Here is a 16,145-nt window from a genome sequence, read left to right as displayed (position 1 = left end):
ATGAATTTTAAGATGAATATCTACTTTGGCGATACATCCAATACATCAATACCGGGATATTTCAAAGGCTCTGCACTGAATTATGGCAATTTTTCTGCAAACAACTCCAACGAGACAGGAAGCGACCTGAATTCACCTGCCCTGGACACCAGCAGGGCGATCATTGTGGGGCTGATCCTCGGTGCTTTTATTCTCTTTGCTATCATAGGCAATATCCTGGTCATTCTCTCAGTGGCTTGCAACAGACATTTAAGAATCCCCACGAACTATTTCATCGTTAACCTGGCCATAGCAGACCTGCTGCTGAGTTTCACTGTCCTGCCGTTCTCTGCCACGCTGGAAGTGCTTGGCTACTGGGTTTTGGGGAGGATATTCTGTGACATCTGGGCAGCAGTGGATGTGCTGTGCTGCACAGCCTCTATTCTGAGCCTGTGTGCCATTTCCATCGACAGATACATCGGGGTCCGGTACTCCCTGCAGTACCCCACGCTGGTCACCAGGAGAAGGGCGATTCTGGCTCTCCTGGCTGTCTGGGTCCTGTCCATGGTGATTTCCATCGGGCCCCTGCTGGGCTGGAAGGAGCCGGCCCCGCAGGACGACAGGGAGTGCCGCATCACCGAGGAGCCCTTCTATGCCCTCTTCTCCTCCCTGGGCTCCTTTTACATCCCCTTAATCGTCATCCTCGTCATGTACTGCCGGGTCTACATCGTGGCCAAGAGGACTACAAGGAACCTGGAGGCTGGGGTGATGAAGGAGATGTCCAACTCCAAGGAGCTGACCCTAAGGATTCACTACAAGCACGTCCACGAGGACGCCTTGAACAACACCAAGTCCAAGGGCCACAACCCCAGGAACTCCTTAGCTTTCAAACTTTTAAAGTTCTCCCGAGAAAAGAAGGCGGCCAAGACGCTGGGAATCGTGGTTGGCATGTTCATCCTGTGCTGGCTCCCCTTCTTCATTGTCCTGCCCCTGGGTGAGTTGGGGATGCGAGGGCAGGGGTTGGGGTGGGTTGTCTGGATCCCACAGAAATATCTTGGAAAGGAATCAGAGGGGTGAGGAGGAGATTCTTTTGGGAGAGCTGCAGTGAGCAGATGAAAGGAAGGGAATGAAAGGAAGGGGAATCCCAATGTGCAAAGAGTCAGGCTGGAACTTTGGGAAGTGTGCACAAAGCTGCTCACCCGCAGTCCTCAGGGCCTGTGTCACCCCAGGGGACAATCTCTCCAGGGTTCATATCCTAAATCCCCCTTTGTTCATTTGAATTGAATTAGGTGTCAGAAACATTACCAAAATGCTTTACCCCAAAACCTAGGTGAGACCAGAGAGCTGCAGCCCTGCAATGCTGGGGGTTCAGGTCACGTCTGCCCCAGGTTTGGGATATAACACAGTTGGATTTTGGCATTTTAAGGTGCCCTCACAGGAAATGAACGCAGTTAATTGTGAGGGGCAAAACCCCCCTGAGCTTTGGGAAGCTGAAAAGTTCTAGTTGTGAGTTCAAACATTACTGATCAAATCCCGAAAGCAAAGGAGAACCCACAGATCCCAAGGAAGGTGCTCGTTGGGGTCACCAGTTCTCATTTTGGACACTGCCATGGGAGCTTTTGGCAGCCACTTTGTTCCCTTTCAGCTTTAAAATACTGTTCAAGCATTGGCATAGCCTTAACACATTGCTCAGCGTGCCCAAAGCTGTGAAATGTTCTTGTGTTGTTTTTAATATTAGCACAGCCTCTGAAGGGGAGTATCTCAAGATATTCAATTACTGAGCTCTCAGAAATATCTGTCCAAAATTCATTTCTCTGTGACAATCTGGCAGTCTAATTATGGAAAGAGGTGGATAGAGAAAGGAGAGAAAAAGCCTTTATTAATGTTCTGTATTTGTGTTTACTTAGTTACCCAACCAAAACATTTCTGATTGAGTAGTAAGCGAATATTTATAGAGATTGTTGTAGAAAACTGAACAGAGTTCAGCAGCCTGGTCCTGGTGGAGTATTATAAAACTATAATCTCTGTGTATTATTAAGAATCTTTACTGCTTCAGCTACTGCAGGGCAACCTTGTCATCTCTAGCTTCTTATACTGAATTTTAAAATCTTTATGACTCAAAACTTGCATAAAGGTCACGTTGAGGATGTGAAAAATTCCAGACAGAAGGAAAACCATGAGTAAAGTTCTCTTTGGCTACTGAAGTTTAAGTCCTTGCGCTGGCTCTTAGAGTTTATAACATAAAACAAGCAAAAATACCCAGCTGTGGACAGAAATGTATTTCACCATATGAGATTAGCAGCAGTAGGTCATGATCCCCTGATAAAGCAGATGCCCTCCTTGATTTTGAGTTATTGAAGGAAAAAAGCAGCTGTGAACACAGCAGCTCGTGCGGGTGGGTGGCAGGAGCCAGGACTGACCCCTCACCCAGCCCAGCAAAAACACAGACACAGGCCAGGAGCAAAGGGAGCCACGGAGCAGCTCCCAGTTACTGACACTCCATAACTCAGCTGTCAGCTTCCCCTTTGAGGAGTGACTTCAGATCTCCTGGGCTCCATGGGAGGTTTAGTGAGAGGCTGTTAAACCACCTGAGGGAGAATTGATTGCTTGCCAGGACACGATTTTATCTATCTATCTATCTCCTGTGTAACTGTGCCAAGGCAGCAGTGGGGGACAGGCTGGAGCCTCCAGCACAGCACCAGGGCTGGCTCAGGGGCTGGGGACAAAGGCAGTGCTGGAGACAAACCCAAAGTTGGGGACAAAGGCAGTGCTGGGGACAAACCCAAAGTTGGGGACAAACACAGGGCTGGGGGAGAAAGCCAGAGCTGAGGGACAAATCCAGTGCTGGGGGACAAATCCAATGATGGGGACAAAGCCAGAGATGGGGGACAAACCAGAGCTGAGGAGCCCAGCCCAGCCCAGGGCTGTGACCCCAACACCCCAGTGAGAGGCCATTGGCACCCCAGAGCCAATGGGACTCCTGTTTTCCTGTCAGAAACCCTCTGTCAGGAAAAGGAAGACAGAGGGAATCCACATCACCCCACACAGGATCCAAATGCATTTCCACAGTGGTGATTTCCCTTGGTTTTGCTGCCTAGGAATTCGCTGGGTTTATCCCTTGTCCCCTGGTTTTTCTTTTTAAATTTATGATGCAGCACTGTCCAACCCCTGTATTTTTATCTCTATGTATCAGTGCAGAGCCAATTGAGGATGTCAGGCATGATTCAAGCATTGCTCACTAGGACAGGTGGGAAAAGTCAGTTCCTGACATGCACAGTGCAGCTGCTCTCAACTGCAGCACAGGGGAAAGAATTCCTAAGTGAGCTGCACTCTTCATAGCAGGAATCTCTTGCTTTGTGTCTTGAAGACACAAAATTCAGTGAAATGTTATTAAAAACCCTTTAGAGAGCTCCCAGTGGTATGAAATCAATTCCTGGGATAGGCCAGCTGCAGAATCCAAAAGGTGCTGATGTTTTCCAAGCTCTCCCCTGGTCCCTGGGCTGTCCAGCTGCCCTTCCTGCCAGGACAGGCTTCTCCCTCAGCTCCTCCTTCCCACAGCTCCTGTTTGCCCCAGTGACCCAAATCACAGCCTCACATCTGCATCCTGGCTGTTTCTGTTTCTGTTTCTCTGCTCCCTGTTCCCCCCAGTAACTCCATGGCTCTGCAGGAGGGTGTTGGCAAAGCAGCTCTGATTTCTGTGGATCCAAGCACAAAACATCTGCCAAGCTGGTAAATGTTATTTCTGCAGCACCACAGCCCCAGGTCTGAACAAATCTGCTTAGATCTAGCAGAGTTTCCTTGGTATTCTTAGCAATTCCTTGAGTTTCCCAGGCAAAATTATTCTTCTTCCAGTCTGGCATGTCAATTTATTCCACAGCTCCCCGTTTGATATTCCAGCCCAGAGTTACTCCATCAGGTGGCAGCTGTGCCTGGGAGCAGCTGTGGTGCTGAAAGCAGGCAGATTGCTTGGAAAAATGAAAAGAAATTATATCAATGCTTCCAGAGCGTTTTTCAAGCAAAAATCCCAAGGAAATATCTGAATCCAGTGTGGCTTGGAATTGCAGCCTTGACAACACAAGCACTGAGCAGCATTGAATTCTCAGCACTGAGTTACCCCCAGTCAGGTCTGAGCCACTGAGCTGTGCTGCCTTCAGCACCTGGGCATGCACAACTGGGGTCAGAGAGAACTGTGCTGGAAATTTGGGTTATTCCTGTATTGGATATTCTTTCCAGACACCAATGGAGCTGCAGAACATCCTGGCTGCACATTTATAAAAGCCCCCTGCCTGTGCAAACAGTCACCCTGCCACTCAAAATTGTTTGTGATTCACCATAAAAAATAAACTAAATACATTTGTGTCTTTGAGACAACTTCTTGGGCCATAAATTCAGTGACTCAGCTTCGAAGAGTAAATATCTTGGTTTTTTAAAATAAATGTTTCTTTTCATCCCTTTTATACAAATTCTTCCTTAGGCAGCAGGACTACATTAAATATTCATTGCTGATAAATGAGGAGTAAAAGAGATTCTTTTTATTTAAAGGCTAGAGCCCTGCAGAACTAAGGTAACACTCATTTAAACTCCCTCCTTTAAACAATGGAGGGACCAATTTTATGTCAATACCTTTGTTTAAAACGTGAATACCAAATGATGGATTGTGCAAGGAGAGGTTTAGTGTCACTCCTGTAAATTGAGATATCAGAGCAGACTTCCCAGTTCTCTCCCAGACATTCCCAGAGGGAAAACTGACCGGACACTTAAGCAGGGCACTTCCCCAGGCTGCTGCACCATCCCTGGGGAGAACAGAGCAGGATCCACTGCCCAGTTCAGAGCCTGCTCCCACAGATCCTGCAAAGGAAAATAAAACTTTGGAACTGAACTGACATAGGAGAGGTCCCAAGAGCCCCAGGATGAAGATACACCTGGTGGGACTGAGTGTGGATCAGGCTTTTGGAATCTCTCTGTAAGTAATAAAAAATAACATAAAATGTTCTGCACATTGAAGGTCAGGCAGTACGAAATTATTCCTAAAATAAAATGCTGTTTAAGTACAGAATGTAGATTTATGTTATGTCATGCCAACCTCCGAAATACCAAACGAGGCCCCTTGGTTTCCATGGGAAACCCTCCCAGGCTTTAGGCCTGGTGCTGGCAGTGCCACTGGGCTCTGTCTCTGCAGGGCTTTAGGCCTGGCTTATCCTCATCTCATTTACCTCCTCTGCAGGGCAAATGAGGCCTGGCCTTAGGCCTGGCTTATCCTCACCTCCTTTGTCTCCTCTGCAGGGCAAATGAGGCCTGGCCTTAGGCCTGGCTTATCCTCATCTCATTTGCCTCCTCTGCCCCTCCCTGAGCAGTCCAGCTCTCTCCAATTGATGACCTCGAGTTAATAGTTACAGAATTCAGATAAATTAACGAGATGTTGCAATCTGGCAGGTCAGTCCTGGTGCAAAGTTCAGGAATTGGACAATCAAACATCTGAGGGCACTCACTGAGCAGCACAGAGTGTTTTGGCACGTGGGGAGCAGCAGATCACTTTGGGATGTTTTCTTTTCCTACTGAAACAGCCTCCCTTAAGCCCTGGTTTAAGCCTTGGCTTTGCAAAGGGGATCAGTTACCAGTCACTCACAGACGTCTGGGGTTTAGGACAAAGTTGTTATCAAAGGAGGGGAAACTGCACAAATTCCTGGGTAATTCCTCTGCAGGCTTTGGATTTGTTTGTCAGAGGAACAAAGGGAAATCCTACAGTGGTCAGTGTCACAGAAATAAAAATACAGAGCAATGCAGAAAAAAAACCACAGAGAAATCACCCAGGGCTGTGCTGACTCTTCAGGCCCAAGGATGGCAGCAGCTCCTGGGCCAGGAGGGCAGAGAGATCCAAGGGAAAAATGTCAGGACTGATGCAGTGAGGAAATCAAAGCAGGAGGGAAGGGAGTCTCAGAGGAAATGTTGTTTTTAGCAGGGCAATTGGATGTGAGGGGTTTGCAAACACTTGAGGAGCTGCTCAGGCTGGAGGAGCAGCACTGAGGAAAGGGACACAAATCCAGGTGTTCCTAAAGTACCTGAGGCCAGAACTCAGGGTCTCAGGGTGACCCAGGACCAAAGAGCCAGGAGATTTCCACATCTTTGCTAAAACAATCCTGCATGACCCACTGCAAGGTTTGGAGCTGTTTTATTGAGGATCCAGGTGAGCCCCAGGAACTGGAAAGCAAGAACCACCCATCTCTGAGGGGCCAGAGACAAAACCTGTGCTGGAATTCATCCAGCTCCTCTGTAACACTGCTCAGCTCCATGCTGGAGTTATCTCCTGCCAGCCATGGCAGGACAGATTGGCTCAGCTGTCAGGCAGAACCAGGAGGAGAGAAAACACCACAGCATGTTCAGTCATTGCGGATATTTAAGTACAATACATGAAATGTCAGCAGACCCAGATGAGGTTTTCTAGACTCCCTCAATCAGCTAATCCCTTGCAAAACAAGGATAATCTTGGCTCCTGAGCTGTCTGGTCAGGAGCTGCTGGAGTCTGTAACTCTTTTGGACTAATAACAACAATAATGCAGTGTTTGTGTCCCTGTGCACTGCCAGCTTTAGAGACTGAGCAAGATTCTGACCAAAACTGCTCTTGGTTTATCCCATTTTTCTGAGGGCAGCACAGTTTAAACACAGGTGAGTTCTCTCAGTGGTGTAAGTCACAAAGCTGGGCTGGGCTGAGAGGTGGTGCCCAGGGCAGCAATTCCGTGTTTAAACCCAAGGCACTGTCCCTTCAGAAATCAAATGTGGCTGCTGTGCCTTGAACTGCTTATAGTGCAGGGAGGTGGAGCAGCTCTGGGGCTCAGGAAAACATCTCATGCCTATCTGTACTCCTTGAAGCCCTGGTTTTATTTTGGCCACTCCAGATAAGTTTCTATTTTCGGAGCCTTTCAAAAGCTCTCAAATTTGAGTCACTGTGAATGAAGTTCATGCTGTTCTCACTGCAGTGATTTGCTCATCTGAAGTATGAGGCATCTGCTACAGGTTGTCAGTCCCAGGACATGAATTCCTCACAATCAGGACACTCTGGAGCTCTCAGCAACCTGGGATGGTGGAAGGTGTCCCTGACCATGGCAGAGGGTGGGACTGGATGAGCTTTAAGGTCCCTTTAAACCAAATCATTCCATGATTCCAGGATATTCATGAGGTACCTATCACTACCCTGAGAATGAGCTGCCAGACGTGGAGCCCCATCAGATTTGTATGCTACCCATTGTTATTTATATTTCATCCAGTTTCCCTTTCATTTTCCTTATTGAATTTGATTCTGCTTATTTTGGATGCTCTCTGTGTTTCTCAAGATCATTTTTCACTGTTTTCCAGCTGTTTTCCCTGTTATCCTAATCCTCTTCTCCAGCAGCCTCCCAGCTTGACCAGCCCTTAGTTTTATAACCATCCTCTCCACTTCATCATCTACTGTTTGTAAACATCTACTGTTGGGGTTTTTCCCTATATTAAATAAGTCCAGGGGAATGTAAACAAACACTGGATGCTGGAAGGGAAGGAATCAGGAGCTTTAGAAATCCAATTAGCTCTAAAACCTTGGCACGCTGGCTTGGCTGAGCCCGTGGTGTGAAGGGCTGCAGGAAGCTTAAACGAAAGGCAACCACATCCTTTCAGCACATTCTAAACTCACAACAGCTCTCTCAGGGCAGATCACTGCTCCTGCAGGGAGGATTGTGCTGCCTGTGCACACAGGGGAGGTGGCTCAGCCTTCAGCAGCTCCCAGGGGCCGTGGCTCCTGCAGGAACCTGGGGGAACACGGAGGTTCCCAGCCTGGGAAGCCTCATGCTGTCACAGCACAGATCTGATCAATCCCTTTTCCCAGGGAAAGCTCCACCATAACGCAGATTCCTTGCACAGCAAGGCTCATTTCTGCACATTGCTGGGGCCAGATGGAGATGGGGGTTGGTGTTGGGGAAGTTTCCTGTGTTCCCTGTCTCGGGACTCAGCTGTCACCATTTGGTGTTTTTCTACCCTTTCCCTCACCAGAGCGGTTTTTAAAACCTTGGGATTTTCTCTTGAAGAGCTCAGATTTAACTCCAGTCAGAATGGCTCCAATCTGCACCAAAATGGAATCCCTGCAAGAAGATTGGCCCTTGGGTTGCCTTCCAAGGGAACCTTTACCAATCACTAATTACCAATTCTCCCTTTCTATTTTATGGTGTGCAAACAAGGAGGTTTGGAAACACTTCATTTCCAACCTGTTATCAGTAGAGAAAGCAGTTTCACGTCTTGTGGCTCTTTAATCTTCAGACAATGACAAAGGCATGCAGGATCCCCAGTTTCCCAGCTGGAATATTCAGTGGCACACAGCAAAGCCCTTACATGGCTCTGTTGCACCATTGCATTGCAGATATATCCAGATATATCCATTGCAAATAAATCCAGATGTTGAATTTGTTCCAGGAAACTGGAAAGGAGCTCAACACACTCCCCCCTAGGTGTGTTTTCATCTCAGAAAAACTGGATTTGGAAGATTTTGAAATGCAATTCCTTTGTAACGCACAGAAAACAGGACCTGACAGCCCCAAATTCATCCCTAGTGACTGTCCTTAAATCCAGGGAATCCACAGTACTCCTCCCCAGTTATTATCTAATCTAATATCAAATTCTGAGCAGAACTGATCATTCCATGAGTAATTTATTACACTTAATTGATATCAAACCCACAATGCATTAAAAATGAATGTTTAATTAAAACTTCCTTCAGTGAAGAGTTTTCCTTAATTAAGAGTGCAACAATTAAGCCATTCCAGAAGATTTTGCTGCTGCCCACCCTGATATTTTAAGGACTTTTCCCAGGTCCCCTGAAGTCCTTATGAGCCTTTTCAAAGGGTTTCAAGGACTTCCCTGACTCCAGTGGACTCTGAATTTCAATGTCTCAGTGGTGCTCTGCCTCCGTATTCTGCAGAAATGTGAGCAGAATTAATATGGCAGATTGTTTCCCACAGTGTTCCCTAATTTCATTGAGGAGACTTGACTGACTTTCTCTGTAATAAAACATTCATTATAAAGAACCAGTCAGAGCCTAAATTAAATAAGTTCTTTCTAAATAAAATACTTCTTAATTCCTCTTTATGATACTGGCTCAGTGTATCTCAAAGCCCAACAGCTACATCAGCCTGGGGACTGTGGGCAAAAAACTGATCCCTCCAAACTGATCTGGCTGATTTTCTGAAATATTTTCTGTTTTCCACTTGTGCTTTGCAAAATCTTGTTGGTGTCAGTGGTGCAGTGGGAGGGAGATTGTGGTGCTGTGATTAATGAATCACAGGGTTAGTGCCAGGAAATAAAAGTGAGCAGAAAATACACAGAGTGAGGCTGTTAAACATCAGGAGAGCAATCACTCGGAGCAGGGAAATCCCTCTGGCCACCCCACAGGGAATAAATCACTGAGGAGACAACCACAGGCAAATTTTCCAGGCACTTTAAAGAGCAATTTAATTCAGCACAGGGCAGTATTTAATCTCCTTATCAGGCTGCAGTGGGGAAGTGATTGGAGATTAGAGCAGGAAATATCAGCCTGATGTTCAGGTGTGTCCAGCACGCTTTGCTTTAGCATTTTATCAAGGCATCAAAACTGCCCACATTGTTTGTTCCTGACAGGTTAATGCAGCTAAATAGAAGGCATTGTAGTTAATTAAAATAAATAAACAAAATTAAAGATCAGCATTTAGCTACAATAACAGAAAGGTTTTGAAACTGAGAAATTCAGGAGTAAGTCCTTGTGTGATAGAGATGAAAGAGGCACAGCTCATTTATCTGCATTGGCTGCCAGTTTTCATCAGAAGACTTTCACTCATTTCATCTGGCCTGTAAAATTCCTTATTTATTGTTTTATTTTATTTATAGCATTTTCTCCGTCCACATTTAATCTGACTAAAAATATTTCAATTTGGTAGAGGAATGTCTTACAGATTTTCAGCTGTTACAGTATCAGACAAAAGCAGACCTTTCAATCCACCTTTGTGGATTCTGTGGAGAAAAAAACAGACTCCCGAGCCACTTCATAAGGTTTGCTGAACTTTAAGAGCTAAAAATCATTTCTATTTTAAAGCAATTCCAGAAAACAATTTAAGAAATTTATCAGTGTGAGCTCCAAAAAGTTCCTTGTACATTATGATGCTTTGTAGCTATTTTGTAAAGCCACAGAGCTTCTCTTTTCCATAAACTGAAGGGAAATATCAGCATACAAAATAAACCCTGCAAAGGTTTTGCAGCTGAGCATGGAGAAGATTCAGCAGCATCCTCCTCATCTTGGCTGCAGTTATAAACTTAAATCAGCTTTTCCTTGGGCTTTATAAGAATGTAATGGCTCATTCCATGGAATCCCAGGAATTGTCACTGAATCCTTCACCGGAGACATTCAGGAGTTTTGGGAGCTGCAGTGATTTGGTGCATGCTGGAAACTTTTCAAATGCATTTCATGGTTTCTCTGCAGTTTGACACGTTGTGCTCTGTAATTCCTGCAGCATCCATCAGGATGGAGCAGGACCTGCAGGACCTGCAGCAGCTGCACAGAAAAGGCTTTGCCAAACCCTACAGAGCATTGCCAGCAGCCCTGAGGGACAGGGGCTCACCCTGCAGGATCCTGTAAAACCCTGAAGGGCAGAGTCCTGAGGGAATCCCCTTAAACTCTCCATTTAACCCTGAGTTCCTCAGCTCCAGGGCAGAGCCAGCCCTGGCACCATTCCCAAGCTGTACCAGAATAAAATCTGGGATCTGGCTGTAAGGACCCTCTGTGCAGGGATTGCAGCCCATCCCTGGCACCATTCCCAAGCTCTGCCAGGGTAAAATCTGGGATTCTGGAGACACAGGACCCTCCATGCAGGGCAGAGCCAGTCCTGGCACCATTCCCAAACCCTGCCAGGATAAAATCTGGGATTCTGGAGACACAGGACCCTCTTTGCAGGGTGTGCAGCCCAGCCCTGGCACCATTCCCAAGCTGTACCAGAATAAAATCTGGGATCTGGTTGCACAGGATCCTCCCTGCAGGGCAGGCAGCCCATTCCTGGCCCCACACACGCAGTGCTGGCACCCCAGAGCTGTTACCCAGCAGCAGAGGAAGTGCTCTTGCATAGTTCTGAGGCCCCAGGCACGACCTCTGCGTGGCTGTGAGATGGGAACAGTGCCCAGAATCACATCCCTCCCCTCCTGACAGCCACCACTGACTCAGCTGCTTTCACAGCCCAGCTGATCCGAAACCACTCCGGAGGAAAGGGTTCCTTCCCAGCCAGGCTGGGCTGTCAGCTTCCCTTTGAAAGGCTCTGCAAACCCAACCCCAGCTCCTGACAGAGCAATTCTCTCCTGGATCCCCACTCCTTGGTCACTTGGGGCAGACACAGAGGTGTTTTCCCAGAGGGATAACAGATCCAGCTCTGTTTGACATAAAAATCTCATCCATTCTTTTCTCCAGCCCCATTTGCTAAATTTAGCTGATCAATCACCACTGAAAGTACAGGAAGTGGATTCCCCAGTGTAAGCTTTTCATTTGGGCAGCCTCAACAGGGAAATTGTTTGGTTGTGAAGGGAAGGGGAAGTGCTCACAGAATGACCTCTTGGTTTGGGTTACACCATTTTTATGAATGTCTGAGATGTGGGAAGTTCCCCAATTAGCTTCAGGTTTCGGGAGGTTTGAACTCTCACAGTAATCTGGATAAATGGAGGGCGTTCAGGAGCTGCCAGAGGATGTATTGGAAGTTTTAAGGTGTTTTTGGAAATGCTCTTTGATGGGCCTGGGAACACTTTTGTTTTAAAATTACCTTTGAAAGCTCTTTGAAGAAGGCACAGCCTTATTCCTCGTGTGCCTTGTGCAACAGCCTGGGTAAGGGAGGTTTGGTCTGTCCCTGGGATCAGGAGGTGTTCCTGCAGCAGGTGTGGGCCTAGAAACAGGACTACTTCTTATTTTTTACCCTTTATCAATGATGTCCTCTTTTAGTTTTCAGATGGGAAACATTTTCTTATCAGGTTTAAAAATAACATTTTAGTTATAGAAGACCAACAGTGAAAGCAACATGCATAAGAGAGTTTTAAAGCACAGATTGTAGCAGTGATGTGATGAACGTGTTCCCTTCCTGAAGGCAGACCAACCCCTTATCCCAGCTATTCTCTGCTTGTTTCCCCTGGACAGGATCCCTGTTTTCGGCTCTGAAGCCCCCTGAAACGATCTTCAAGGTGATTTTCTGGCTTGGCTACTTCAACAGCTGCTTGAACCCCATCATCTACCCCTGCTCCAGCAAGGAGTTCAAGAGGGCCTTCATCCAGATCCTGAGGTGCCAGTGCCACCGGCGCAAGCAGCTGGGCTGGTGGCCCTACAGCTACCGCACGTGGAAGCGCTGCTCGCTGGAGCAGGGGGCGCGCAGGGACTCGCTGGAGGACAGCGGCAGCTTCCTGAGCGGCAGCCAGAGAACGTTGTCCTCGGCATCGCCCAGCCCCGGCTACGTGAGCAGGATCAGCCAGCCGCAGCTGGAGCTGTGCGCGCTGCCCCAGTGCAGGAACTGCAGCTCGCTGCTCAGCCCGGCCCGCCACGGCCACCAGGGCCACTGCCAGTTCTTCACCTTCCAGCTGCTGCCCGAGCGCAACGGGCACGGCCCCGGCCCCGGGCAGGAGCCCCCGGGCACGCCCTGAGCGGGCACTGCCAGCGGGGCACCGGCGGCAACGGGCGCTGCGGACACTGCCCTGCCCACGCCTGGGCCCTGCTGCTCTCAGGGGAGGGACAGGGGCACAGGAGGGACAGGGGCACAGCAGTGCCCGGCAGCAGGCACTGCCCGGATCCCCGGTAATTCCCAGAGAAACTACTGAGGGCAGGGAGGGTGCAATGCCCAGGGAAGGGCACAAGGGACTCCTCAGGTGGCCTGGGAGAGCTGAACAGCCAGAGAGAGCTGTGTGGAGAGAGGGTGAAATGGGGTGGGGAGGGTGGGGATGGATGGATGATGGATGGATGGATGGATGGATAGATGGATGGATGGATGGATGATGGATGGATGGATGGATGATGGATGGATGGTGGATGGATGGATGATGGATGGATGATGGATGGATGGATGGATGGATGGATGGATGGATGGATGGATGATGGATGGATGGATGGATGATGGATGGATGGATGGATAGATGGATGATGGATGGATGGATGGATGGATGGATAGATGGATGGATGATGGATGGATGATGGATGGATGATGGATGGATGATGGATGGATGGATGGATGGATGGATGGATGGATGGATAGATGGATGATGGATGGATGGATGGATGGAACCATGGATGGATGGATGGATGGATGGATGGATGATGGATGGATGGATGGATGGATTGATGGATGGATGGATCAATGAGGAATGCACAGAGATCATTCCTCTCCAGGTTGTCCTTGGCTCTGCCCATAATTCCGAATTGTTCCATCCATTGCTGTACACTTGCACTTTACAGATGGAAAACAATGATTAAAGTCATTTCTCAACAATTGAAACAGTTGTTCCTATTACTGTAGGGCTGGAATTCAGCCACGATCCCTCATCAGGATTCTCACTACAAAATAAAAAACACTCATGGCCACAAAGTTTGCCACTGTGGCTCGTGGGATGCCGTTGCTTCCCTCACCACCCACACGCATAACTCTTCCATCAGGAATTAGTTACAGGAGTTCCTTCACCAGGATCTCTTTGTCAGTTTGAAAATTGGGGGAAAACTCCACATGGATCTTAAGGAGAGACTACAAAGATTACAGAGGACAAAGTCTGCTACGCCACCTTAAAATATGAAGCTTTAGCAAGGCCACCTGACTTGTCCAGATGAAATCTATTCTGAATATCTTCATTTTCCCACTGTAATCTTTTACAACCTCCACCAGGCAAAGCCAGCCCAAAGGAGGTTGTACAAATCACCCTTTTCCTTATGTTAGTCCTTCTTTTGATGCAATGTTTTCCTTTAAAGGAAAAACTATTTGGGCCAGGGCGCAATCATAAGGCCTTGAGGGACAAGCCCATTTTATATTACAGCCAAACTGAGTTTGCCAAGCAGAACATGCAGTGGCACGTGGTGGCATTTTTTTAATGCTCATTCACAGACTGTCTGATGAACCCACTCTGTGGGCAAACAGATTTGCCTCTCTAAATTAATTGCTGCCATTTAACACCCAAGGTGTTCATAAAACACTGAATTTCCCAGGTTAAGCTGTGAGGAGGGGCTGCTCCAGAGCCACTCAGTGCAGAGGCACAGCTGGAATGGCTCAGGAGCTTTGTCACAGCCCAGCTGTACAGAAATTAAACCCATTAGGCTTCAGCGCACTCAGCTCTCAATGCGCTGCTCATTTGTGAGAAGAGCTATGCTAAAATCAATCCAGCTGAATGAGGCTGGAGCTGGAGAGCATCCTGCATCCTTGGCTCTTTGGAAATGCAGCTTCCCATTATCTTTACAAATGTGATGAGGAGAGGAGAGAGAGGACATTGGTGTTATAAAGTACAGTTCCAGTCTGGGAAATGTCAAAATAGCAACTTTCAATTCAGCAGCTGAGCTCTGTGCTCTCAGTTTGTGTGCTTGACTTTCACCTCAGACAAACGAGCAGAAAATTGCCCAGCCCAGGAGATAATCCCAGCAGTTATGGGATGGAATTGTGGGTGTGCTCACATGCAGTGTGCTCATCCCACACACACTGAGCAGCTCATCCCCAGGGAACGCGCAGGATTCTGGCTGGATTCACCCCACAGGGGTTGCTCACCTTCTCCCAGCTCCTCCCTGGCTCCACAGCCCAGAGGGCAGGAATGGAGCCCACAGACAGCTCTGCACCTGGGGAGCAGAGAGAAACACTCAGAATGGGGACACACACACCCTGGGTGTGAAATGTTTGCACCCGCTGTGGCTTTTGGGGACTGTAAGGTTGCAGTTCCACCATCAGATTTAACAACCCCAGGACAACAGGTTTGTCTGCCTGGGTTGGAATTAAACTGTGGGGATAAACCAGGTTTACCTGCTTGGGTGTGAATTAAACTGAGGGGATAAACCAGGCTTGTGTGCTTGGGTTTGAATTAAACTGTGGGGATAAACCAGGTTTGGCTGGTTTGGGTTGGAACTAAACTGAGGGGATAAACCAGGCTTGTCTGCTTGGGTTTTAATTAATCTGAGGGGACAAACCCAGTGTCCCTGGGGAGAAAATAGGGTTGTGATGCCAATTTATGTCACCGTGACAGGGACAGCTCCCCCTGCACCCCTCTGCTCTCCTGCCTGGGTTAAAGCAGAAAATTACATTTCATTTTTACTCAGGTCTGATCTATGACCTGGCTTTTTCCCAGAATAGCCAAAATTCCACTGCCACAAAAGTGGAAGGAGACAGGGAAAGGAAATCTGGGGCTGTTAGTGGAAATTTCTTACAACAGAACACATTGGCTTGAGCTGTGAAGAACATGCTCCCTGTCTAGCAATTCCCATAGCCTTTATGGCACTCCAACCAAGACACAGAGAAAAAGAGAATGGATATTCCAAATTAATAAGAATCCATCACTGTTCCTCCAACAAGTCAGCCTAAAAAGCAGATGTAGTAAAACTTTAATTTATAGTTGTGATTAAATAGCCTTTAATTGCCTATTTCACAATTTCCTTTCAAAATGTTCTTTGGGAAGCACAACCATTTGATTCCACTGAGACTTGTGTGCAAATGTTTAATTCTGGTGAAGAACCTGAACTTTCTGTGACCTCCAGAAAATGGAAATTATTTTTCCTTTCCTTGATTTGATTTGTCCAGCTTTGCTTTCTTCACTGTGAAGATCAAAAAAAGCTGTCCAGAGGAGTAAATGTAACATGTGGCCGGGAGCCTGGGGTCGTTGTGCAATGTTTGTCCCTCTCCGAGGGGCTCAGAGTCCAGCCCAGCCCTGCTGGACCCGGGGAGCTCCTGGACCCGGCTCGGACAATCCAACACCGCCACCTGCGGGATGATGCGCCGGGAGAGGCACAAATTCCCCGGTGCTCTGCATTCCCAGGGTTTTACACGGCTTTAATGCAGCCTTTCCAACAGGACGGCTTCCCCCTGGGGCAGCGGGGAGGTGGAGTATCCCGCGTTCAGTAATTAGAAATAATTATAGTAGTAATTATAATAAATAATGAAAAGGTATTTTCCAAATTCTGGGTTTTATCAGCTCGA

At 47.7% G+C, this 16,145-nt stretch overlaps 1 protein-coding gene across 1 annotated transcript; it reads left to right on the top strand.

The window, feature by feature from the left end:
- Positions 1-12,937, top strand: ADRA1B (adrenoceptor alpha 1B). The gene is made up of 2 exons (XM_026796965.2): positions 1-973; positions 12,140-12,937. Exons 1-2 carry the CDS (start codon positions 1-3, stop codon positions 12,634-12,636), a joined length of 1,470 nt encoding a protein of 489 aa, XP_026652766.2. The 3' UTR covers positions 12,637-12,937.
- Positions 12,938-16,145: the final 3,208 nt, after the last annotated feature.

Source organism: Zonotrichia albicollis, chromosome 15 (genome assembly GCF_047830755.1).
Source record: "Zonotrichia albicollis isolate bZonAlb1 chromosome 15, bZonAlb1.hap1, whole genome shotgun sequence".
In the NCBI taxonomy this organism is placed as follows: Eukaryota; Metazoa; Chordata; class Aves; order Passeriformes; family Passerellidae; genus Zonotrichia; species Zonotrichia albicollis.
The sequence above is the reverse complement of the archived record's forward strand: the minus strand, read 5'-3'. Positions and strand labels throughout refer to the sequence as shown.

Excerpts from the sequence above, each read along its gene's own strand:
- ADRA1B (XM_026796965.2), top strand. The coding sequence starts at position 1 with ATGAATTTTAAGATGAATATCTACTTTGGCGATACATCCAATACATCA. Across the intron at positions 974-12,139 it reads CTTCATTGTCCTGCCCCTGG|GATCCCTGTTTTCGGCTCTG; the intron begins GTGAGTTGGGGA and ends TCCCCTGGACAG.